The sequence below is a fragment of the Rattus norvegicus genome, chromosome 1 (assembly GCF_036323735.1).
Source record: "Rattus norvegicus strain BN/NHsdMcwi chromosome 1, GRCr8, whole genome shotgun sequence".
Classification (NCBI taxonomy): Eukaryota; Metazoa; Chordata; class Mammalia; order Rodentia; family Muridae; genus Rattus; species Rattus norvegicus.
The window spans coordinates 5,165,873-5,192,134 of NC_086019.1; the positions used below are offsets into that span (position 1 = coordinate 5,165,873).

General features: G+C 44.2%; 1 protein-coding gene across 2 annotated transcripts in view; it reads right to left on the reverse strand.

Moving 5' to 3' along the window:
- Positions 1-26,262, reverse strand: part of Sash1 (SAM and SH3 domain containing 1) — a 298,571-nt gene that overhangs the window by 225,666 nt on the left and 46,643 nt on the right. The window contains exon 1 of one of the 2 annotated variants that reach the window (XM_039101480.2): positions 10,096-10,693. The exons of the other annotated variant lie outside the window; for it this stretch is intronic. Coding sequence (XP_038957408.1) covers positions 10,096-10,116 — 21 coding nt within the window. The 5' untranslated portion in view covers positions 10,117-10,693. Of the gene's footprint in view, positions 1-10,095; positions 10,694-26,262 lie in introns of those variants that run through there. 2 annotated transcript variants of the gene reach the window in all.

A 26,262-nucleotide genomic window follows, 5' to 3' on the forward strand; every position in this document is an offset into this window, starting at 1 on the left:
CTAGGTAAGCGCTCTACCACTGAGCTAAATCCCCAACCCCAAAACAAGAGGTTCTTAACCTGTGGGTTGTAAACCCTTTGGGGCTCTCGTATCAGATATTCTGTGCATCACACTTCGTAACAGTAGCAAAATTACAGTTATGAAGTAGCAATGAAATAATTTTATGGTAGGGGTCACCACAACATGAGGAACTGTGTTAAGCATTAGGGGCATTGAGAATCACTGTTTTAAAGGCAGGTGAGAGCAGTGTGCCCTTGTGACTATTAGGTTTATATTTATATATTATATTCATATAACTTTAGGATCTGTTCCTTAGTATATGCTATAACCATATTTTATACTGTTTTATTTCTTGGAGTTTTCTTTTGTATTCAGAAACTACGTGTGTGTGTGTATTTGTATGTATGTGTGTGTGTGTGTATGTGTGTGTATCTGTGTGTGTCTGTCTGTATGTGTGTGTGTATGTGTGTATCTGTGTGTGTCAGTATGTATGTGTGTGTATGTGTGTATGTGTGTGTATGTATGTGTGTGTCTGTGTGTATGTATGTGTGTCTATGTGTATGTATGTGTGTGTGTATGTATCTGTGTGTGTGTATGTATCTGTTTGTATGTGTCTGTGTGTATGTATGTGTGTATCTGTGTGTATGTATGTGCATGTGTGTGTATATCTGTGTGTGTGTATGTATCTGTGTGTGTGTCTGTGTGTATATATGTGTGTGTGTCTGTGCATGTGTGCATGTGTGTGCGTGTATGTGTGTAGTATGTGTGTATATGTATCTGTGTGTGTCTGTGTGTATGTATGTGTGTGTGCACATGCGTGTGTGTGTGTGTGTATGTGTGTGTGTGTGATATCCCCCAATTGTCCTCCACTTTCCTCTCTTCATTTATTTTTGAATATTCTTTCCTTCATCTGTATCTCCCTCAATTTCTTTCATCAGTGTCTTGCTTCTCCATTTTCTGTTGTGGTTGGTTGTTTTTGGACAGGATTTCTCGTTAAACCCTTGAACTGGGAGTCTGCTGATCAGACTGGCTGGCCAGCGAGCCCCAGGGGTTTCCTATCTCTGTCTGCTAAGCGCTGAGATTACACCCACACACTGTCACTGTTCCGACTGGATTTTTTTCCCACGAGTTCTGCGGATCCAGTTCAGGCCTGCACACTAGCAAGGCAAGCACCTCTCACACTGAGCTACACTTCTGACTCTGAGGACGTTCTCCTCTACTCTGCTTGCTTTTGGGTTTGTAGTGCTGGGATGGAGTTCAGCGTCTCATATGTGTTGCCAAACGCTCTGCCACTGAGCTGCACCCCTAGTCTTCTCCTATAATCTTATTGGACAGGGTCTTCCAGAAGCTTCTAGAAGGAGTTTAATATTGTTGCTCTACCCCACTGATAAGTATCAGACATCATCAGTCCTTAAATCCTGAGGTCATTGCTTCCTGATGTCTCATATTCCTGATGGAATGTACTGCTATTTGGATTCATGTTTCTCTCTCTCTCTCTCTCTCTCTCTCTCTCTCTCTCTCTCTCTCTCTCCCCCTTCATCCTCTCTTCTCCCCTCCCTTTCTTCTTTCCATCCTTGCTGTTTTTAGGACCTCCTACTTCCCCTTTTTGGAAATTTCACAGTGATATGTGGGGTTTTTTTGTCGTTTGTTTTTTATAATTAATTATTTTATGTATGTGAGTACACTGCAGCTGTCTTCAGATACACCAAAAGAGGGTATCGGATCTCACTACGGATAGTTCTGAGCCTCCAATGTGGTTGCTGGGAAATGAACTCAGGGTCTCTGAAAGAGTAGGCAGTGCCTCTGAGCCATCTCTCCAGCCCCGTTGTTACTGTTTTTTGCTTTTTCTATGTTAGATGCTGGGCTGGGCATTTTTTTTAATAAAACAAAACAAAACAAAACAAAACAAAAAACCCCTTGCAACAAAGAAGAAATCTTCCATCTCCTGGGGTGCTGGTGGGCAGGGAGGGTGCAGGCTGTGGAAAAACTGGCTGACTAATTGCTTCCTCCTTGGCTGTCTGAGGGTTGGCTGCCATCTTGACACAGTAACTTGCCAGACCTGGAAGTTTATGACCTACTGACTCCTTCAAAGAAAACAAAAAACTATCTGTCCCTGACCCCAGGAATACAATAGTATCCAAGACAACACAAAACAAAAACAAACTAACAAACCGAGAAAACCCTAAAAAACAAAATCCAGCAAATTAGATAAGACCATATTGGATGGCATCTTTGAATTTAGATTCCACAGTCATCCTAGGGCTTGTAATACAATTGGCCCTAGCGTGATGTATATGGTTCCTTGAATTATGCAAAGAAAACTGAGCCTAAACACTCCAGAGACATGACCTATATGGAGAGAAAAAGAACCCTCTATGAGCAACAAGGAATACAAGAGTAGAGGGGAAAGGCCAGGGGCACAACCACAGCCTGGGTTGGTGTTGGGAAAGCTGGAGTGGAGCGTCCACCTTGGCTTTATCCACTGCCATTGTATGAATTTTTTTGCTAAAACAAAACAAAATAAAAACTAAACTGAAAAACAAAATCCTGCCCAACATCACTTTTGGGGGAGCTGAGTTCAGAAGGTAGAATTTCACTAATTCTGTAGCTGGTTTCAGGAAACGGCATTTTGGGGTTTACCCTTCCTGGAGCAGGTAGCTCAGCGTCTTGGCTACCCAGACAGGGCTGGGATGGTAACTGGAGCTGCACCTGGGATTCTAATTACTCCCACCTCAGACTTCCAAAGCTCCCCATCCCACCCCAATTTCAGGCCTCTCCCATGCTCTGGTCTCCTTCCCTGTACCCTGACTCTACTTCATCCTCTGAGACTTTTGAGGTTCTCCTTAGGGGTGTTTTTCAGACTCCCCTAGTTAGTTGCCACCATCTCCCTCAACCCATCCCTGTATTCACAGATCGGGTTGGCATTTCTTATTTTTGTAACCTACTTCCGCTCCTCTCAGGATGGAGTAAAGGAAACAGGCATATGCTCAAGCTGTTGCAGTTAATGCAAAGTCACGTCTTGGCTACTTATTTTGCTAACACCCTCCAGGTCAATCAATATACTACCTCGAAATCACTGAAGGCATGCCTCTGTTGTAGAGTATGTTTAGAGGACACCTCCTTACTCTGTTCTTTATCCCTAGATGTTTTTTCTTTGTCGACAGGCCTCCGAACTAGCTTTTCTCTAAGGTAACAAAGGCATGCCATTCAAACAACATGAATAAAGGAATCCAATTACTGGAGCGACTATAGTACGCTAGTTGCTAGAGTGTGTATTCTGTAGTCAGAATGCCTCCTTCGAGGTTCCTGGAACCTCTGCAAGGCGGGCATCACACCCATTTTTATGGAGAGGACTCTGGTTTACAAACTCCTCCCAGGACATTCTGGTTTTCAAGAAATGAACAGCTGGTAAGATGTAGATCCTGGTCTCAAATGGGTCATCTCACTTCTAACCTGATCACTCTTTTTGGGGCCCTTTGCTGTCGATCCCAAAGAAGGAACCGATGTTAGGCAGTGGCAGTATGTACATGCCAAAGGCTTCATGGGAGAATGACAGGTCCACCATGGTAGAGACTGTATGTGGTTGCCCCATTACCATTACCATCTCTCAAGCATGAGAACAATGCTTGCCTCATTGGGTGTGTGCACCGATTCAGTTTGGGAAGTCACACATGGAGGGAGGTGAGGGGCGTCACCTCACTGAATGCTAAGAGGTTTCCTCAGGTAAACCTGAGTCCAGAATCCTTGGGCTTTTGTTTCTCAGGAGCCTGTACTTTCTAGGTGTGCTACTTACATGCAGTCTGAGAATTATCCACAACCCTCTCTCAGCTGAGCCGTAGCTCAGGGCAACAGGCTCTAATGAGACAGTCAAGGAGCTGGCCTAAGTCAGCCCAGAATAACCCAGCATTGATTGAACAAAATAGTGAGTGTCCAGGACATTTTAGGCACCAGACATGGAGATTTTTATATTCGTGGTACTCTTTTTATTCTCATAAATGTCCTGACTCCTAGGTAGCTAGTCGGCTTAAATTTAGTTCCTTAAATATCCATTTACCCAATAGAACAGTTACTCAAAATTCAAGTCTGTTTGACAACTAGATTTCATTTTAATGTCTTATGTTTTGGGGCAGTTTAATGATGAGATGAACCAATAAACAAAATGGTTCTTTTTTAGGCACAGCTAATAAAACTTATAATAGGTATTTGTTGAATTTGGGAAAACTTACTCCTTTAAAGAACAGGATTCTTTCAAACACTCAAAAGTGCCTTTTTCTATCTGACCTACTTTTGGACAGTTCAGCTCTTTTTAGTCAGCGTATGGAGAGCCTTTGGATTGAGAATTTCAATTAAATTAAAATTTAATTTAATATTTATTTCTAGGATGCCTGAACAGATGTACAAGTGCTCCAGAGGGCGCCGAATTCACACCAATGGGCTTTAGGTGAGTCGTTCCTCAGCTAAATTGGGAAAGAAGAAAATGCGAATGAAGCGTTGGGCAAGACCATTAACCAGTAACAGAGTCTGATTTTCTTCTTCACTTACACGAGGAGGCTACAGGGGCTTCTCTTACTCTGTGGTGTGTGTGTGTGTGTGTGTGTGAGTGTATGTATGTTTGTGTGAGTGTGTGTATGTGTGTGTATCTATGCATGTATGTGAGTTGTGCATGTGTGTGTGTTTGTGTGTGTATCTATGCATGTATGTGAGTTGTGCATGTGTGTGTGTTTGTGTGTGTATGTATGTATGTGTGAGTTTGTGTGTTTGTGTGTGTATATATGTGTATAATATGTGTGTGAGTGTGTGTATGTGTGCGTATGTGTTCAAGTGTGTGTGTATGTGTGTGTGAGTGTGTGTATGTGTGTATATGTGAGTGTGTGTATGTGTGTGTGAGTGTGTGTATGTGTATGTGTGTGCGTGTGCATGTGTGTGTGTATGTGTGTATATGTGAGTGTGTGTATGTATGTATGTGTGTGTGCATGTGTGCTTTCCCCTAGTTGACATAGGATGTGATCTCACATTCTTTTAAGTCAGACAAGTCAGCTCCTCTATGGATGTTTTAGAGCCACACACCACTTTTTGGGAATGCTTCACACACTCTAACCCACCTATTCACCTCAAAACCATACTCACATCATCTGGGGGTCACACTAATGACTTAACATAGGGATGGTGGAGACAGCCCTCTGGATAGCCTTGAAAGGATTTACATAGAAATATTTATAATATTAAATTATTAAATATATAAACTCAATAAAAATATAAATTAAAATATCAACATCAGACAAATGGAAAAGGGAGGGCCTAAACAATATCTGCCTGTCTAACGTGCGCTTGGGTCAGAATTTGGTTTTGGTCGAGTGTGTTGACTCTGGTAGGATGCCTGTTTTTAATAGAAGACAATGAGATCCAGGGGTTCAAAGCAAGTTGGGGAGACGTTGGAGAAGCAGAGGAATAATGGAACTCGGAGCTGGAGAGATGGATGGTTTGGTGGTTATGAGCACCGACTCTTCTCCCAGATAACCCACATTCTATTCCCAGCACATGGCATCCCATAGCAGTATGTAACCCCAGTTATAGTGGATCTAGTGCCTTCCTGTGGACTCCGTGGTTATTAGGCACGCAAATGTTGCACAGACATGCATGCAAGCAAAACATAATACACACACACGAAATAAGATCTAAAAGTTGAAGAGGATCATAGAAAAGAATAATTATTTTAGAACACGAGACTGTCAAAAACTAATCTAGGAAACAATAAGTGATCTCTTTTGTTTCTTTAAAAAAAGTTTAAGTAAAAGTTGTTTTTGAATAGTGTTGTACAGAGCTTCAGGGCAGAATGCTTGTTTGGCATGCAAGAGACTCTGGCTTTGAATTCTAAGACTGTGGAAACTAGATACCTCTGTTTTGTTGGTTTGTTTGTTTGTTTTGAGGCAGGTTTACCAGACTGGCCTTGAACTCATAAAGTTGTGAGTGCTGTGTCACAGGTTGGCATTGCCACACCCAGTACAAATGTCTTCATGTTCACATTTGGGTAACAATGGGGTACTAATATAGTAGTATCTTTAAAGCTTCAGAAAGCATGTTGAGACATGTCTAGGGACAGTGTTCTTCTGCCTGGTTATGATGTATAGAAAGTTGAGCTCACCTCACCTCTTCCTAGGATGATTTTTTTCCCTTATTTTTAAAAACCTCCTGAACTTTCCTCCTCACTCACCCTTCTGGGTTTCATTTTGTTTTCATTTGAGTGACATACTCTGCTAAAAGGCAGAGTCAGACTATTGACATGTTACGTCAACATGAAGGTGATCAATAGCCCAAGAGAAGCATCCAAAGTCAGAGAGAGACCTGTGTTCCTCTTGGCTTTAAAGTCCCTGTCTGCAAGCCTAGATTTAGATGCACTGTTGACTTACACCCATCTTCTTCCCTACAGGGCTCAAACACTTGGCCAATTCTTCCTGACAGATTATCACTTAATCCTTACAACCACAGCTTGGGGGCAGGTGTCACTTCTGTCTTACAGAAGAAAAAAGAAAAAGGAAAGAAAGGCAAGTAATCCCCAAGGCGACTCCATTGCAGAATGGAGGACCAGAACTGGAACTTCTCTATTGCACCTCTGCTGCCCCCTTTCTGCCCATAGTTCAGTCTTTCCCACATGTAGTAGTAAAATCGTTTGGCATTCCGTAAAACGATCTGGTTTCCCGCCATTCTCTAAAGAAGGAGCCTTCCCTTCAGTATTCAACCCATGCCTCCATCCCCAATCCTGCTTTCCTTCAATTATGCGTATGTGGACTCTTGTGCCAAGCATTTTCTTTGCATCGGGCATTGCAGTACGCTTTAAAGAAGTCCTCATCTTTAACCAGTTCAACAAATATCACAATTGTGTGGAAGTCTTAGTAGACATGGGGCTTGTGAGATGTTATGAGAGTGCAGATGTAGAAATAGAGGATTTTATAAATTTTCTGGGGATACATTTCTTCTAAAATTCTCCCTATGCAGCCCAGTCTGGCCTTAAACTTCTGCTTCAGTTTCTTGAATGCTGAGATTTAAAATATTTAGAATATTCTATTCTCTCTTTTCATATATATAATTTATGACATTATTACATTTATGTGTATATATTTATTATATGTAATGTATGTTTTTTGTTACATTTATGTGTGTGTGTGTATATGTGTGTGTGCACGCTCACGCTTATGTATGAAGATCAGAGGATAACTTGTAGGAATTGGTTCTCTCCTTTTAACACATGGCCCAGGGATCTCAGGCTTGTCCGCAGACACCCATACCTGCTGAGCCATTTCCCTGGCCCTGGGGATTGGTTTTAATTGGAGCCCTCAAACTTTTAGACCAGTAGAGAAAACACCTGAAGCTGTGTACCAGGTTTGCACAGAGAGGTTTGTGGCTCAGGGAGTAGAGGCATCTTGGACCATCGCACAGGTGTTTTAATGATTTTGATGTTTGAGTGGAGCAAGAGTTGTCAGGACTTAGAAAGGGAAGAATACGGTCCAGGCAAAAGAAGCCACAAGAGGAAAAGTACACACTAATAATTTGCTTGGACTTCAACCCAGAGGGTTAATCGAGGCAGAAGAGGATGACAAAATATGTAAGGCAAAGAGTTAGGGTTCATATCAAGAAAGCAAGAAATAATGTCCAAAATCAAGCAAGAATAACAAGGATACTAAAAACATTCTCACAAGTATTACTAGAGCTCACTGTAAAGTTAATTTTCTAATGCTATTAGACAAAGGTCAGTTCTTTCCCGTTCCTTTCCAGACGTTTCTAGAAGACTCTATCTTAGGATAAATCTGCATTCTGGAGTTGAGCTCGGAGCTTGTTTCTGGGTGATAATGTGCTCTGAATTCCAAACATGGTTTTCAGAACATCCAAGGAGCAAGGGGCCTGTGAACCCGCATGGCAGCATGACTGGTTGGTGCCCTAGTTATAGATCACCAAATACTTGGTGTTCAATAGGGGGCCATGAGTGAAAAGAGGGGGGTTGAGGGAACAGGCCACAGGTCACATTGAAAACCTGCTCGTTCTGTTGGTGAGAAAAGAGCAGGAGTTTGTGGCATAAGTTGGAGTTTGAGGTAACGGCAGTGGGAGAAGCCATTTTCTGTGTATCCCTGTGGAAGTCTCTGGCATATTGCTTTAATGTTATTCCCACGCCTCTGCGGCTGCAGAACTAAACAGGAGGATTAACTGGTTCGTTAGATCAAGATGCAGGACTGGAATTGTGGTGTCGTTGGTAGAGTGTGTGTGCTTTATATGTAAATCCCTAGGTCCAGTCTCCGGAATTGCATAATCTGACTGGGGCGATGGGACATGCCTATAATCTCAGTACTCTGGAGACGGTGGTGGGTATCAGAAGTTCCAGCTCATTCACAACTATATAGCTAATTTGAGGCTAGCCTGGGCTACAAGAGACCCTGCTTCAAAACACAAAACAAACCAAATTAAGTTGGTGCACATAATCATCTCTCCACAGGGCGCTGATCTGCACTCACCGTTCCTCTAGCTTTTAAAGCACCTTTGCGAGTGGCCTTAGATAGGTCACAGATGGTTGTTCCACACTCGATAGTCTTCCTTTCAGTCCGCATTTGAGCGATACATCTTTTCGCACCCTCCCGTACAAACCGGAATGTGTTTGCTTCCTTCTCTAAAATAAAGCCTCTGTCTCTGGGACATTAAGAGGGCATAGTCCCATGACACAGATTCCAGGCGAATTCTGGCATCCGAATAAGCCTTCCCTTTTTCAAGAGTCAAGGCAACCAGTCAAGAGCAAGCAGTCTTTGGGCACTGAGATGAGTGTGCTACCTGCCAACTGGGCTGCTCTGGGCCTATTGTTACTGAGACCAGGGGAAGCGTAAGGAACAGAGGGGGTTTGTGTCATTGGGACGCCTTTGATGAACACATCTGCACCAAGTTGAAAAGGAAAATGGGCCAGGCCACTTTCTCCTCTCTGCTCTCCTTGGGGTTCCTGAACATTCTCACAGGGCAGGACTCATACATATTTGGTCCAAATCATAACCAAGGCACCATGTCCCTTTTAATTTCCCCGTCACCACCTATTCCTGACTTCCGGGGGTTCCACTGAACCAAGGAAGGTAGAAAGCTACTCAAGCAGAGGCTTGCTAACCCCATGTATCTCCAGGGATGTGTCTTCCAGAGTCCCACTCCACCACTGTGTTTTCAATCAAGAGGTTTTCACTGAGTAGTCACCGCACCAAACGGTGCCCGCTCTTTCTCAGAGGCAGCAAATGGAGAAACAGTTCTCGAGTCAGAACGGTACAGAAGAATCTTGGCAACTGTGCATCCTGTAGTCTGCCTTTCAGAGCTTCGTGCCTATTTCCTCTTAATTTTGTTCCATGGTGACACATGCACGCGTGCGTACACACACACACACACACACACACACACACACACACACTATACATAATACATATACACACATGTACCACAACCATATATATACATATGTATATATACATACACACATACATATATACATACACACACACACATATATATATCCTATATACATTTCACACTCTTCAAAATATTGTTCTCCCAGAGAATACCCAGTTAAACAGAAAACTGAGAAAGACACTATTTCAGAGAACTATCAGACAGTAAATGGTTACTCCGCAGGCCCTGGGTCCCCAGAGGCTTGTAATATGAAGTTCAGAGTTCCAGCCTTCATTCTTAGCATGTGTGGAAATCTTTTAAAATGATTTTGTAGATAAACGGAGGGCGGAAAAGCTTTGGTGTTTTACAGTAAAAACTTTTCTTGGCTTACAAAACCCTTTTTTTAGAGCCCTAGAGAAAATGAATATCTGCATAATTAAATCAATGTATCATATATAATGAATATCAAGTCACAAAAAAAAAAAACCCTCAAAAAACAAAAACCCGCAAAAACCTGGCAAAGCAGTTCTGAGACGGAGGCTGCCCAGCTCCTTGGAAGTTTGCTCAGTTCCTTACTCACAAAAAGTTCCCTTCCCCATTGTCGCTTCATGTCTAACAGTCAGAAGGACACCGGCCAAAACAAAATAATACAAAACAAAAATCTTAGAACTTGAAAATCCACAGCCTACGTACCCCAAAATCTTGGTCCTCCATGAACGGAGCCGCTCGTGTTCTAGCGAGCCATGCGTTCAAATGATCCTGGACTTCCTCTCTGACTCACGGATCCACAGCTCTGATGTAAGGCTCTTAGTGGGAAGCTGTTTTCAATTCAGGGCAGATGCGGGACACTCATGGAGCCCTTGAGATTATGAACTTTAAAACAAATCGCCCGGCGGATGATAAGTCCAGAGGCAGCATCTGCTTCCTGAGGCCTTAGCTGGGGCTCCTTCCAAACACTTAACGTATGACACTGCGACAGGAAAGCAAGGCTGGCTTATGAGGTTCTCCGCCTGCGGAGCGAAGGCTGCAAACATACCTTGGAAACAAGCTTGCGTATACATTTCAGAGTGCTTAACCAGACCTTCAGATGCCTCGGGAGCGAACATCAGGGATGGAAACGCTCCTCCCTCCTGGGCCCCCAGGACTCTTTATACCGCTTGGCTCATTTGTGTTTAGTTTTTCCAAAAACTGAAATTGAATTGTTCTGGTTGTCTTTTCTTGGCTCGTGAACGGGAAGGGGAGGGCTGGTCCAAAACTTCCACAGAGAAACATCTAGAAATCCATTTAACATGGCAAGTTTAATGTTCTAGAATTAATGCTCACAGGGCACAAACTGTCTCTAAGTATGACCATCCCGCCCCTATTCTCCCCCACGCCCCTCACCCCTGCCCAGAGACTGCTTCATAGGGTTTAACTCCACCCACACAAACTCTAACTCGGGTTTAATATAACTTCATTCGGTTTAATAACCCTGAAAAGAAAGGTCATAAAAACATTAATTTTTGAAGACATCCCAAGGGGGAAATTTCTAATACTTTAAAAAAAAAACGAAGCAAAATACAAGTTTCATATAGTGCTTAAAAGTTGGTGTCTATTGTGTTTTGCTCACACAGATAAGTCCCCGCGTGGGTCAGAAGACGGTTGCGTTAAAATGTGTATACTTTATAAAGTCTACACTAGAGTCGATGGTGGCTTAGAGACACTTGCCACACAAGCGTAACAGACAACCGGAGTTTAATCCCAGGGACAGAGGGTGGAGTGATAACGTCTACTCCTGAAAGTTGTTCTTTAACTGCTACGTGAACACTGGCATGCACACACACAGACAGCATGTACTAGTGCTAATATATAAATAGAAAATAATGCTGTTCCTTTGTATGGCGGATATGACATGATGGAGTTAAGTTCCGAGAGTCACCAAAGGCCACTGGAGCTGTGAGTCCCAGGGGAAAGACCCGAACTGTCCATTAATCTCTCCCTTAGGAATGTGTTAAATCATCCCAAGAAGTACTACTTGCTTTTTATTTCATTCTTGATTACTTGTTTGATTATTATTATTAATAATAATTATTAATTTTTATATTAAAGGTGGGTATATTGGGAAGCTGTTCTAAGGCATGTTCACTGGCCCCAAGGATTGAGGCCAGGGGAGTCGCCCTGGGGAGAGATAGGGGGAGGGGGAAGAAAAAGAGTGAAAGGGTGCGTGAGCAGAGAGGAGAAGAGGAAGAGAGAAAGAGCGAGAGCTTATTTGCTCACTTGACAAGGTCTCATATAGCCCAAGCTAGCCTTGAATTCACGAAGTAGCTGAATATGACCTTGAACTCCTGACCCTCCTGTCTCTACCTCCCTAGTGCTGGGCACATGCTGCTATTTCTGGGTTATAAAGCATTAGAGTCAGGGGTATCAAGACTTCTGGATAGGACAGAAAGGACTGTCTCCCTACCTCTCTTTAAAGGAATGGACATAGGGAAACCATCACCAGAGTCAGTTTGTCTATTTGTATAGAGACCGAATTCAATACATGACTTCTAAAGCAAACCTCACGTACAGGGCTGCTATATTAACTAAGCCCTGGCGGGCTGGAGGGTGAGGCCTTCTCTCCTGGTTTTTCAAGGCATCACTAACTACCATTCCCTTAACATAACATGTCAAGGCCTGCTCTCACCTTGGAGCTTGAATTCATAAGGAAAGCTGAGAGGCAAAATTTAGCTGAAAAGTGGGAGCTGATGTATAAGGAAATTTAGGAGGTCATAAGCACTAGGAACTTAGAGCTTTGTTGGCTGGATCTGATATTAGAGAAACCATTCCCAAGGGTGTAATTTCTAAATTCTGTCCTTGTTCATGGGCATCAACAGTGTATTTAGGACTGGTTTGACCAAAAAAATGTGTTTGCACGGAAGTGGCTGGGAGATAGTGGTCACCAAAGAGGGTGATTTTAATAAATGCAGATATCGTGGAAGGCCAAGTGTTGGGAATGACCCCTGGCTTGTGAATCAGGGAGTCTAACTTCTTGTTAGCTCTAGGGTAGATTCAGGTGACCTTATAACCCTGAGCCTGGTACTTCCCTGCAGTTTTGGGTTGCCTGCTGGTGCTGTGATAAAAACGCTGACCAAAAGCGACTTGGGTGTGTGTATGTGCTATTTCAACTTACAGGTTAGAGTCCATTATTGAGGGCAGCCAGGGCAGCTGCTCCAAGAGGAACCTGGAGGGGGAAACTGGGGCAGAAGCCATGGAGGGACGTAAAGAAGAGCTGCTTGCTGGTTTAGTTTCTCTGCTGCATGCTCGGCTGTATTTCGTAGGCAGCTCAGATCTTGCCTAGATCTCACAGCCCATAGAGGGCTTGGGAACCCCCACGTCAATTATTAAGAGAATGCCTCATGGACACGCCGGCAAGCCAATCTGAAGGAGGCTATTCCTCACTTGAGGTCCCCTCTTGTCAGATGATCCTAGTGAGTGTCGAGTGGGTTAAAAACTACCCAGCACAACTGATTTCTACCTTTTTCCCTACACAAAGGAAGTGCTGGTCTGTTAAATCTTCCCTTAACAGCCAGGAGAGGAGCTCTGCAGTCTGAGATGCCATGTTTGGTTCTGAATCTGGGTCTTAGGAGCATAATTAGTTATGTTCATGAAAGCAGTGTCTACCCGTGTACAGCGCTTAGTGGTTCTGACTCTTCATCAGGCAAAGATCCACAGCCCTCCCCTGAGATGCTCTTTTTATCCACAGATACCCACTCAGCCTTATGAAGGCGCTTACAGACTTCAGGAGCATCTTGTTAGGATAGTGTTACCATTAAGATTTTCTTTCCATGCACCTACTTTCATTTCTTGGTTTGATGCTAAAGGAATATTCTTCAAAAATCAACACCTATAATACCGATGTTGGGTCAGATTGTGTCCCACCCCCTGTTACCAAATCCTTAGACCAAAGTCCTAGCCCCTGTAGCTCAGAATGTGACCTCATTTGGGAAAGGATTTTTACAGAGGGAATGAAACCAGGAGGCAATCAGGATGTGGCCGAATCCAGTTCTAATGGTGTCCTTATAAAAAAGGGAAAACTTGGTCACAGAGACGCGTGTGCAGGGAAAACACTAGGCAGGAAGAGAGACTCTGGCAAGCCAAAGCCTGGAACTGGTCCTCCCTCCTGGATCCTCAGAGGGAACCATCCCCGACAATGCCTTGGCCGTAGACTTCCAGACTCTACAACATTAAGGCGATGAACAGTGTGAGCCGCCACACCAGTGCTCTGTTCTGGCAGCCCTGGTTAGCAAATGCAGCTAGCATCTTCCAAAACCTGATTTTCCATTGCATCTTGTATCCCACTCTGTCCTAGATTCTCACCACACACAAATCAAGGCCTCTTAGTGCCCAAGGATGGTGGGGTGGAAGAAACCAACTCCATGACCAAGGGGAATTCATCAGTAGCCAGCCATTCATTGATTTAGTTATTTAGCTTTTCCTTTTATGTTAAAAATCGCATTTATTTATGTGTATGTGTGCACATGTGTGTGTGTACATGCATCCCTTTGGAGGTCAGCGGGCAACTTTGGGGAATTGAGAATTGTTTCTGTTAGCATGTAACTTCCACAGATGAATAATAAGTTACCAAAGTCAGGTATAGTGGTACATGCCTTTGTTCTCAGCATCCAAGAGGCAGAGGGAGGTGGATCTCTGTGAGTTTGAGGCCAATCTAGTCTACATATCTAGTTCTGGGCCAGACAGGACTACATAGTGAGACTTTGTCTCAGAACACGCACGCATGCACGCACGAACAGTTATCAGGCCCCGTTAGTCATGGAATCACTTAGTTTTATGCAATCAAAGTACATGTGCATGTATGAAAATTTCATAATGAAGTCTATAGGTTTATATAACTAATGTTAGTTAAAAAGTTACTGACGTTTCTCTTGTTTCTTCCACCTCTCATGCAAAGTTAAGAAAGAGATGATCCAATAAAGCACAACAAAATGTCTTCACAAAAAAAGAGACTAGCCAAGGAGAGGACACATCGGGAGCACACCTAACCCTGTCCACGTTCGAGGTGTGATTGGTTTTGGTCCACAAGAGACAGAGCTTCTCAGCTCTAGAATCTATGAAGCATGCAGCACATGGCTTAAGGGCATTGTAGACACAGCTCAGTGGCCCCAGTATCTACCTCAGATAGATGAGGCCTTGTGTTTGTTTCCTAGCACTGAAACAATAAAAAGTAACGGACACTGGGGCAGGGGGATGGCAGACCTACATTAACACAAGCACTTAGTACACAGAGTGAGTTGTTGTAGTTTCCAAAGATAAAATGCAGACTGAATCTAACACAGCCATTCCCAAATGCAGAATCTGGCAAGTTCAGAAGAGAGAAACCCGTGTAAAGCTATCAGGAAGCACACACAAATTCCCCAAGTTTTAGATTTATTAAAGCCCCATCTCCAGTGTTTTTCTTTCTAAAGAGCACAGAGGAAATGGCTCTTCAAATACTGACAATGTTTACAACTCAAAGCTTGGACCAAGTAAGACAGGCTTCTAACTCAGCAGGAAATGGGAGGGAGGGAAAACTGAAGGTTAAGTCCGCAGGCCAGGCAGGTGGATTTGGGCCCCTAGGGAAAAGGATTCCTGGAAGCAACCGTTTAAAGGCTGCATCCAAACATCCAGGAACTCATAGATCAATGGTTCTCATGGAATCTGATGCCCTGGTAATGAGGACGTTTGGAAATGCTTGATGTGGGGCAGAGTTGAGTCAAGGTCCGAGACCTGGAACTCGATAGTGGTTTAACTTTTTTTTCTCCCTATATTTACCATTTGCCTTTGACCTGGCAGCTTGTCTGTACATAATTCACAACAAAGTTCATCTCCCTAAGTTTCTCACTAGCACTAAAAGTAAGGCTGAAAGCTTTTAGAGTCCTGCCCTGCCACATATCCTTTTTGGAGGAAGAAGGATAAAATTTAGTTATGCCTGTTTCGTGTGCAGGTCAGTTCCCACTGTACACACTCTGAGGAGCCCAGCGTGCTATTTTATTTCACAATCCAGACACATCTCCTTGAATGGAAGCGTTCTCCCAGGGCATTTCGTGCCGCCCCAATGTGTTTTTCGAAGACAGGGTTTCACAACGTTGAAAAATCCTCGGCATCAATCAGGATGTCTTGAAGTTGAAAGCGGCTGGTGACGAAGAGGAACAGCTAACGGTCGTATCACTCGCCGTTCGTGCGGTTGCTCAACGCACACGGCGGGCTGCTGTTATTGGGATTCCTAAGGTTTCGTGTGGGTCTGGCGTGACTCAGGTGTGAAGGCTGCATGCAATGTCCCTTCCAACTCTCCAGGGACGTTTTAATGCCCTGATTCTCGGCACTGAATGCTGTTAGCCAACTAAGGAGGCTGTAGAAATCGCTGGCTCCTGGCCTTGCTCCCTTGGAAAGCTGACTAGATGGTATGGTGGGACTCAAAGGTTCCTCATCCTTGGGCAAGTTTAGGACATTTTATTTCATGGCCTTTGCATTTTTTATTTCTTTTACTGTTACTAATTTTTGAAATCTAATGTAATTATAACATAATTCCTTCCTCCAAACCCTCCCACACATCCCTCCTTGCTCTCTTTCAGTTCCGTGACCTCCTTTTTCCATTGCTATTGTATGCGTATCTGTATTTGTGTATACACATAAATCCCTAAATATAGACTGCTCAGATGTCAAGTTAGTCGTATATACTTTTCAGGTCTGACTGTTTGCTAGTGTGGATAACTGATTTCCAGTCCTAGTGGCTACCTCTACAAAACACTCCCATGCCGATAGCTCAAGGAACATTGTGCAAGATGGGGTGGAAAGACCGTAAAAGCCAGAAGGCCAAGGAGAAGCCTACAGAATCTGAAGCTACACCCATACAGTCTTGCCAACATGACTGTTCAAACTCAAGTTAAGCAAGGATGACAACAACGACTGTGCCAAAATGGACGTGGAAAGGCCCACGAGGCCCCAACCCTACACAGAGAACTGAAAAATTCTGAGAGTGGGAGAAATGGTATCACTTTTTTTTTTTTTTTGAAGCAATGTCGCACAGTGTCACGATATAAACTGGGTTGGTCTACAACTCACTATGTAAGTCAGCTGGTCTCAAATTCATAATCCTCCTGCCTTGGCCTCCTGGATTCTGGGATCATAGGTATGAACTGACATTCCTGACTAATTCCTTAACTCTTAATATTGGCTAGATACGGGGACTTTAAAAAAAGGACTGAGGGTTCTGTAGGGTTGAGGCAATGGTTAAGAGCTCTGCCTCTCAAGCATGAGGACCTGAATTAGAGCCCTAGCACCCTATTCGGCAGCTCACAATTGCCTGTAACTCTAGGTCCAAAGAATCCATGAACATCAGTACCCATATGTGCGTGTACACTCACATAGATATATTCATACACAGGCATGAGTTATCAATAACTAGTACTGAAAAGACACTAGCTTAGGCTAGGGGATGGTCTTAGACATTTGGAGATTTTTATTTTCTCAAGTGATTTTTGTGTATAGCTAGGCTAAGAGCCACTGATTCGCTTGAAGCAAAATCCAATGAACCAAGCACGTGGAAGGCCAGTTTATGGAGAGAACCATAAAGGAGAGATAAAGGCCTTTATCTTTTTTGAGTCTTGACAACCTGTGTGCTGGTGGTCGTGTAAAGTTTATTTGTTTATTTGAGACAGGGTCTCACTGGGTAGCCCTGTTCCTTGCTTAGAACTAGCATGTAGACCAGGCTGGCTTGGAACTCACAGAGAGTCACCTGCCTCTGTATTTTCTTTTATAGATTAACAAAATGAAACTTAGACCAGTGAAGTTCATTACTCGGATGTCCTAGGCTAAGCAGAACCATACAAGTCAGTCCTTACCTTTCCCCCTGCTCGCTTGCTTCTTTCTGGCTTTTTACCTGCCCAGTCTTCCTTTAGAAGACAATAAACAAACAAACAAACAAACAAACAAATGCCTTGTGGCTGTATCTTTTTAACATCAGAATCACTATTCAAAACAATTCTAGCAACTAGCAATGGGTGCTCTATGTATTTCAGTTTAATGACCTTGAGCTGGCGAGATGGCAGTCAGCATAGTACTAGCCTTGGAGACACTAAGGACCTAGGTTCTGTCCTTATAAAACAACAACAACAGCAGCAACAGGAAGAAACCCAAACCAAACAATAGCAGCACCCAGGCATGGTCACGTGAGCCTCTGGCATAGCCCCAAGCATCTGGTTTTCTAGTAGCTCCTGAACAGTGAATTTACTTTTTGTTATATCAGCATTAAGGGCTAAATGTCCACCAAGCAATAATTTTGGGGGCTCTGGGATTTCAAAAAATGGGAAGGCCATGGAATTGGAGATGATCTCACGACACTCCAAAGAGGGAGAAGAATGTAAAAGAACAGAGTCTCTTCCTCCCTCCAATTTCTCAGAGTGTCACTGGGTATGTGAATTTTATCCTTTTCTGCAAAATGGAGGCTATGTTAACAGTGAGGAGGAGTATTATACTGTTTTGAATATTCCAAGGAAAATGATGACCACTAATGGTTAAGGTTACATGCTCTCTTATGTGCGAAGCTCAATTCATCCCACAGATATCACTGAGTGCGTCACTTGTGCTAGACATTGGGCATACAATGGTGGCATGGATCCTTCTACCCTCTTGTAGCCTAAGTCTTCAAAGGGCGTGCAGACCAAGAACACAAACAGATCAGTAATCGCTAAATGTCATTTTATTTGTGTTTTTTAGGCCAAATCTCATGTGTCAGGCTGGCACCACACTTGCTTTGTAGCTGAAGATGGGCTTGAACTTCCAGTCCTCCAAACTCTATCCCTTCAGTGTTGGGATTATATATTATATATTCCTGGTTTCCTGAGGTTCTAGAGATCAAATCCAGGACTCCATGTATGTTAGATATGCCTTTTACCAACTGAATTATAACCCCAGGCCCATTTGGTGTTAAATTTGACACAAAAAGTCCTTACACGGAATGGAGAGGGTAGGAGACAAGGGTTACTTTGTGCAGGGCAGGTAGGTGGGGGCAATATTTGAACTACAAGTTCTTCTGGGTGTGGGAGAAAAGCATTGTAGGCCAATAGATTTTAAGATGCAGAAGGGAAAGGTTGGTATAGTGAGATGCTGGGGAAAGGTAAGTATCATGGGGCACTGAGGGAGGAGGAGAGGGTAGGACAGGGGGCCGTAGCTCTTGAGCAGCCAGCGTGGGCAGCAACCACAAGCAAGAACAAGCAGGGTACATTTTACCTGAAACCCAGTAAGAAACCACCGGGGAATTTTAAACAGAGACGCAGCATGAACTGTGCCTTAATGCACTTCCCGTGGTGTGTGGAGAACGTACCAGAAATACCGGAGACAATAACGAGCTTTCTTTACCCAGATGACACTTCCTAGAAAACGCTGAAACTATAAAATCTGCATGCATTTTTTTTTAATACAAAAGCAATCTTCTGTGAACCCACCCCTCCTTTTCCTTCCTTATTTTTTTTTCAAAGCATAATGGTTATTCTCCATTTAAAATTGGGACTCAATTGACAGACCGTCTAGCGCTAACCTGCCAGGCTGAGGTCAGGACTACATTTGCCAGCTCTGGTATGCTTGTGGGTCAAAGCAAAAGGTAACAGCATCCCTTTAGGCTACTGTCTGTGAATACATGTCGCCATGTTCCCCTTTCGTCAGAGACAGGTGCTGGTGCTGAGAGCCAGAAATCTCCACTCGCATTTAACCTCACTAGATCCCAAGTTAAACTCCAGAATTTCTGGCTTCCTCATCTTAGACAGGGTGAGAGACGCAAGCATGAAGGTAAGGCAGGAAGCAGGGTTGATCCTCAGACAAGCATTACCTCCTACCATGGGAGACGGCCTGGCATTCCCCATATGCATAAAGTTAGGGAAAACAGTCCACTTTCCCCTGGGCCAGCCAGAAAATGAATCCTTCACCTTCAGATAGTCTGTTTCTATTACCCAGGTAGACAAGGAAGTCACAAGGGCCCCAACGAGCCTGAGAGTGCCATACATGGATGGAATGTAGCATTGTTACAGCCCTGAAAGGCAAACCCTCTTTATCCCATGAGAGTTTCTTTTTCAGATTTTCATTCAAGATGAAATGTATTTCCACGATGAAGTTAGGAACTCCGGAACTGGGGGGGGGGGGGTCTGTGGTGGCTACTCAGACCTTACTGCAGCAGCCACAGTACTGGGCACCGCTACAGTCATCGGTTTTAATGGATGCTGTTAATGTCACCTCCATCAGAATGGTCGCCTTGGGCTGACATTCTGAGCCCTGCACAGGTGTTCTTGGCCAACACTGTAATGTAGGCTATTATGCCACCAATGAGGCATAGATGGGCTTTCTGTGTGAACTCAGGGTGGTGTGTCTGCCAAGTGTATAACTCTGCAGGCCCAAGTCTACAGGCATCAGAATGCTGTTCTAGCTCAGTGGTCCCAAGCACTGCCGTCTGCTTCCCTAGGACAGGAGATGTCAGGGGCTGGGGACATAGCTCAGTGGCTAGAGTGCTTGCCCAGCATGCGTGAAGCTCTGTGTTTGATCCCCAGGCCAACGTAAACTGGATGTGATGGCATATGCCTGTTATCCTCACACTTGGCCAGACAGAAATACAGAGGGCAGGGGAAGTAACCAAGGAAGCTGGACCCTCAAAAGCCAGACTCCGTTAAGAACAGGGGGCACAGACTGTCATCTGCTGCTTTTTCTGGGAATGTAGTAGTATTGCCTGTCCTATATACAGGGTTTTCTCTTGGGCTTTCACTAGCTATCAGGTACCCCAGAAGAGCCAACATCAGTCCTTCTAAGAGTCTGTCTCCAGACGCTTAGTAATGATTTTTGCTGCTTCTTGTCTTCTCTTCCATCTACGTCTGAAATGTCTCTCAAAGCTCACTTCCATCACCTCTCCCAAGGGTCTTGTCTCAACAACACAGTTTCCAGATGTTGAATGTCGCCCCAAATTTACTACATTGACATCTTCTATTTTGCCAAGTACAAAACAACCAATGATTGAGCATTTTGTTATCAGACTTGGTCTCTGGGCTCTGGCTGATGGTAAGCTCTGATTTTCTTTCAGATAGGAGCTTTAGGCACTGCAGTTGCCCTCCTGGCCTTCCCTGCCACTGCCACCTGTCTGTGGGTCCCTGCTGCTGGGAGGGGCCACTGATGATATAGCATTTCTTTGTCCCATGGCCTCAATGACCCGGCAGGGGTGACGATGGAGATAGATGAGGCTCTTCTCAGCACAAGAGAGTGGCTTAGAACTGATCTTGACCTGGAGACTGACCTTATCGGGTTGCCTGGGAAAGTCTTGGTCTTTACAGGAGCTCAGTGGTAAAAAAAAAGAACATCAGTTCCCAGCCATAGTACTGCTTTCTCATTGACAAGACTGACAGTGGGAAGTGTGTGTGTGTGTGTGTGTGTGTGTGTGTGTGTGTGTGTGTGTGTGTGTGTAAGTCTATATATGTGTGTGAGAGAAAGAGACGGATAGAGACAGAGAGGCAGATAGGCATAGACACATCTGAAAGACAGAGATATATAGAGGGAGACAGAGAGACATATAGAGAAACAGAGACAGAGAGACACATACGGAAAGACAGAGATGGGGGAAAGAAAGAGAGAGAGAGCAAGAGAGGGAGAGAGAGAGAGAGAGAGAGAGAGAGAGAGAGAGAGAGAGAGAGCTGAGAAGTGGGAAAAGGTTTTTACTGGAGATCTGAGTGGATCAAACTTGCAGTACCCCTAACAGAGACAAGTCAGGACACAATCTTATGCTTCTTGTCAACCTATCACCTGTTAGCCAACGAAGAAAATGTCTTGAAGATAAATGGATATTTTCTTTCATTTCTTCTCCTCCCCACCCCTTGCCATGCATGACTTCAGTTTTTTCCCCTCCTTCCCTGCCCCTTGTTTGACTGATGGTTTCAGTGGTAGCATGAAAGGGTGGCACTAACCTTGCTGTCTGCCTCCAGCCCTCCCCAGAGGGATGTGGTTGTTTCTGGGTAGCACTGGCTGTCATTCCTGAAGCCTGCTTGTGAGCCCTGAAGATTTGGGCCAGCAGCTCTGGGCCCTGGTGGCACAGTGGCTGTTCTACATGGCTGGGCTCTCTCTGTAATAAATCTCTTGACAAGCAATTTGCTTCCACCACCTGTGCCTAGAAATCCTTTGCTCCATCTGTGAAATGCAACCAGTTCCCTCTGCTCCCATGATCGGTCCAACCCAAAGCCCGGTTTCCCTTCAAGCTGGAGCTGCAGGTGCTACAACTGACCTTCTGGCCTGTCCGCCTTCCATTGTTATCATGGGAGCCTGTGTGCTGGGGGACTTCCACCACTGGCAGCTTCCAGTGAACAAATATGGCCCTGTTTTGAATTTCTATTTGGTGCCTAACATAGTCTGATCATCTAGCCTTTCTCCTAAGTATGTGGGGACATGCATAAGTGGGAGGAACAAAAGCACACGAACACACTGAAGACCCAACCGGTATTCATGGAAAATAGATGCCACACCGGTGTGCCTCTGACTCAGGAAGGTGAAGGTGTGTGTGTGTGTGTGTGTGTGTGTGTGTGTGTGTGTCCGTGTCTATTTGGTTGAGTGTGGTGGCTTCTGCTTATAATCCTAGCTCTTGGGAATTTGAGACAAAAGAATCATTACAATGAATCATAAGTGACAGACAGTTCCAGGCCAGCCCAAACCACACACTAAGACCCTTGCTCTAAAGCCAAAAATGTCAAACTACATGATGCTTTGAGATGGTGTAAGAATCTTAACAAATGTCTTTGTCCAAGGCCAGAATCATTCTTTGCACATTGTTTATGAAGGCCGGGGTGGGGCCTTTCCATGAGGGGAGCCAGGGTCTAGACTTTCCAGGCACTTCTTCACCTTTGACTCTATAATTCACCTGCGCCATGAGTGATATATATTAAGTGAGGTGTGTGCTGGGTTAAGGTGGTTCAGTGGTTTGAAAGTCAGCCCTGGCTGCATAGTCATGGAACACACAGTAGCAGCAGCAACACAAATAACACCAACGGAAACAGGGCCAGGGTGGGCCAATGATGCATTTTTGCGGTCTTTAATGGGCAGCGAATGTGTGTGTTTGGCTAGAATAACAAGGGTGGGAGGTAATTTGCCCTTGCTTTGAAATAACCAGAAAGAGCATAACTGGACTTCCATTGTCTGTACCTCTGAGGTCCATGGGAGTTTGAGGGCAGTTTGTACTATGGACATGAGCAAGCCCATCCTTTTGGAGGATTTTGGCAGAGTCAGATCTATATGAAGTTTTCTAATGGTAGGTGCTGTTTTGCAGGATTCTACGTTCTTCCTCAACAGAGTTGCCTCAGCATGAACATCTCCTTAATCTCTAACCCCAGGGTTTCATAATGGTGTTTGGGCACTGTCTAGTCATAACATACACATGATAAAGGTAACAGAGATGAACAGAGAATGGGAAAAATATCAGGTGGTTTGCTTGGGGTTGTGACAACCATGAAATGAGCAAACATTTAATTTGAGGTTGAGGTCAACAGGAACGCCGCTAATCTGCTGTAACAACTTCCAGGACTTGTGATACAAGCCTTCTTGAGGCAGCTTGAGCTTGTGGTTCAGAAATGCCACAATGATGGCCATTATGCTAGGTGTTTAGCTCACATCGACTTATCCCCTTGAGTAGAACATTGTGAGGTATGGCTAAACGCTTTCTGTTATTTGGTTGATTACCAACTTTGTGGCCAAATGGAAGAGAAGCCCACCCGTTCTTTGTGTGCACCCATTTTTTGCAGTTCCTTTCTCTTTGGTTAGTAGTTTAGATGATTGGGTAAGATGAGCTCTGGATGCTTCAGCCTGTTTTAATGTAGTTGTATGAGTCTGAAGCCAACAAAAGACAGACAAGGTCCAAAGGCTCAAGAACGACCTCAAGTCATACTACTGTTTCTCTTTCCATTTTCTCCTGACAAGGTCACATGGAGAAATGGCTACTATTCCCTCTCTACCTTTGGGCATAACATTTAATGTCTGTGCATCTCAATTCCACATCTGTGAAATGGGTGCGATGAAAACACCCACTCAGGGTCTTATAGTAAAAACAAAAGGAGACAACTAAATGTGAACTAGGTAGGGTGAAGTTTAGTCCCAAGGAGTTCAATACACACTAAGCTGCTGTTATTGATACCATGTCAACTCAGGAAAATCAATGCTTTCCTTAGGATTCTTTGGTTTGATAATTCTGAAAACGGATCACTGCAGTGCAGAGTACCATGTGCATTCTAATGAGTTGAAAACAGAGAACCAAGCGTTCATTTATTTAACAAGTATTTTCTTTGAGCTTGGCAGTAGGTGGGACTGGGAAGGCAGATCCAAAATAGCTCCTGTCCTCCAGCATCTTGAAGTCTGGGGAGACAGATATATGGAGGAACATGCCAAAGATGACATTCGTGCTCTATAAGACAGCATAGCATGGGCCCTAAAAACCCAGAACTTCCAAGAGAAGAATAAGACAGGACTACATGCCGGCTTGAGTCTGATATTGAGATTCTAAAGGCTTGGAAGAGGGACATTAGGGACTTGAGAGATTGGTTCAGACCCTGCTAACTTCTAGCCTCAAGAACCCTTGTCCTGTAGGTTAATGTCAAGGTGATACAGGATTGGAAAGTAGAGAGGGGGCAGGGACAAAGTTTTTGTAAGGTGGGAGAGAGGAGGGAGGAGAGAGATCAAGATGGAGTCTATAGAGGAGGTTGGATCAGGTTTAGGTGAACTACATCGATTTTATCTTGTCTAGGTGGGCAGTTTATATCTTTATCAATTGGCGGTGAATTTATCGTACGGATGAATTGTGGATTGAGAATTTAACGTGTAAATCTAATTGCTAAATAACAAGTTTCTGGGACTTTGATTTACCAGGCTAAGGAGGACAGGGTGGGAAAGAAATGGCTGAGCAGTTGGAGCGTGCGGATCTGGTTCTGTTGCCCGCATGGAGTGAGAACACACGGGGCCCGCAGAATGAGGTGTGTGTGTGTGTGTGTGTGTGTGTGTGTGTGTGTGTGTAACTACCACCTAGGGAACTGCTCAGAGTGAGTGGCTAAAAGGGAGACAGCAGGAGAGGGTGGCTCGCACACCACATGGCAGAATAGCAGCTCGAGAGAGCGGATCCAGCAAATGATCCTCATTAAAATTTACCACAACATTGTCCCTATACTAGGATGTCTCTGCTAGGTGGGGACAGAAGTTTAGGAAATTCTGGGAAAAAAAATCTGTGTGACTCAGCTTCAGGCCAGAGTTGCTAATCCAGATGCTCTAAGCAAGTGTGAAAGCATTCGTGGGGAATGTTTAGGATCTGAACTGGGTTCTCTCTTCCTCACAGGTCCATACAACTCTGGTCCTGCCTCTGAACTCCATTCTTAGGAGAGGGGATAGTGCTGCCTCTTAAACGTCTTAGTGGTGATGTTTTTTCACTTAGATTTCTTTTTATTTAACAGCTTTATTGAGACCTATTTCGCAGAGTGTGTAACTCCCCCATTGAAAATTCAGTGGCTGGGCTGGGGGCGTGGCTAGATAGAATGGACAGGGTGCCTGATGTTTGGACTAACGTTTGGATCCTCAGCGTCACAGAAAGGTTGGGTGAGAATGGTGACACACCTGAAACCCCTGGACACACAGGGCAGATATAGGGGTCTCAGAGCAAACGGGCTACCCAGAAGAATCAGTGAGCCCCAGGACTAGAAAGAGACTTTGCCTCAGTAAATAGAATGGCTCCTAGGGAGGAAGACCTGTGATATCAACCTCAGGACTCTGCATGCCTTCAGGCATGCATTTAAACACACACACACACACACACACACACACACACACACACACACACACACACACACACTCTAAAGGCAATCCAGCCGTTCTCAGCATGTTCAGAGTTGCGACCCAAAATCATAGTCAGTCTCAGAGCACATTCATCACAACAAGCCACCGACCCCTTAGTTTTCCTCCCAGTCCTCCGTGTTTCCAAACATGGAAACCACAGATCTGCTTTTCGTATCTACAGACTTGCTTACTCGGAGTATCACATAGGTAGGTGTTGCACTCTGAGACATGCTGCCTCCCAAGTATCGTTTATAATCCTGAACGCTAATACAGCTGTGGTTGAAAGTTGGTGTTTAAAAGAGTAATTAAAATCTTGTGAGGCTCTGGGGCTGGGGATGTAGCTCAGTCGGTCGAGTGTTTGCCTAGCATGCATGAATAACTTGGTTTGATCCTCACTGCCATATAAAAGCTGGCCATCTAGTACTTCAGGACTTGGGGGTTAGGAATGAAGACCCAGAATTCAAATTAATTGGCTATATAGCAAATTTAGTGTAAACTTGGTATATGTGAAACCATATCTCAACAAAACAAAATAAAACAGAAACAACAACAACACCAAAACCAGGTCCTAAGAATCTAGGAATGGGACACTAGTCTTATTGTCCTTATCAAAACAGGGTTAGATACCAGAGGTTGGTGTAATCCTAATAAACACCATGTGAGGACATGGGGCAAAAATGCCATGTACAAGCCAAGGAGAAAAAACATTAGAAGAGATCAAACATGCCAGACTAATGCCTTCATCTTGGCCTTGTAGACTCCATACTGAATAGATTGATGCTAGGGAATCTGCCCTGTGATGTTGTGTCTGATGCTGTTAGAGATCAAATGTCCGTGTCCTCACCCACATTCACACGTTGAGGCCCTAACCACCATGGTAGATATGTTTGAAGACTGGATCTTTAATAAAGTAATGGAGTTTGAAGGAAGGCTGATAGGGTTGGCATCCTTACATGGAGAATGATCGGAGAACGTGTGATTTCCCCCAAGATCGCAAAGCAAAGAACAGTAAGACTA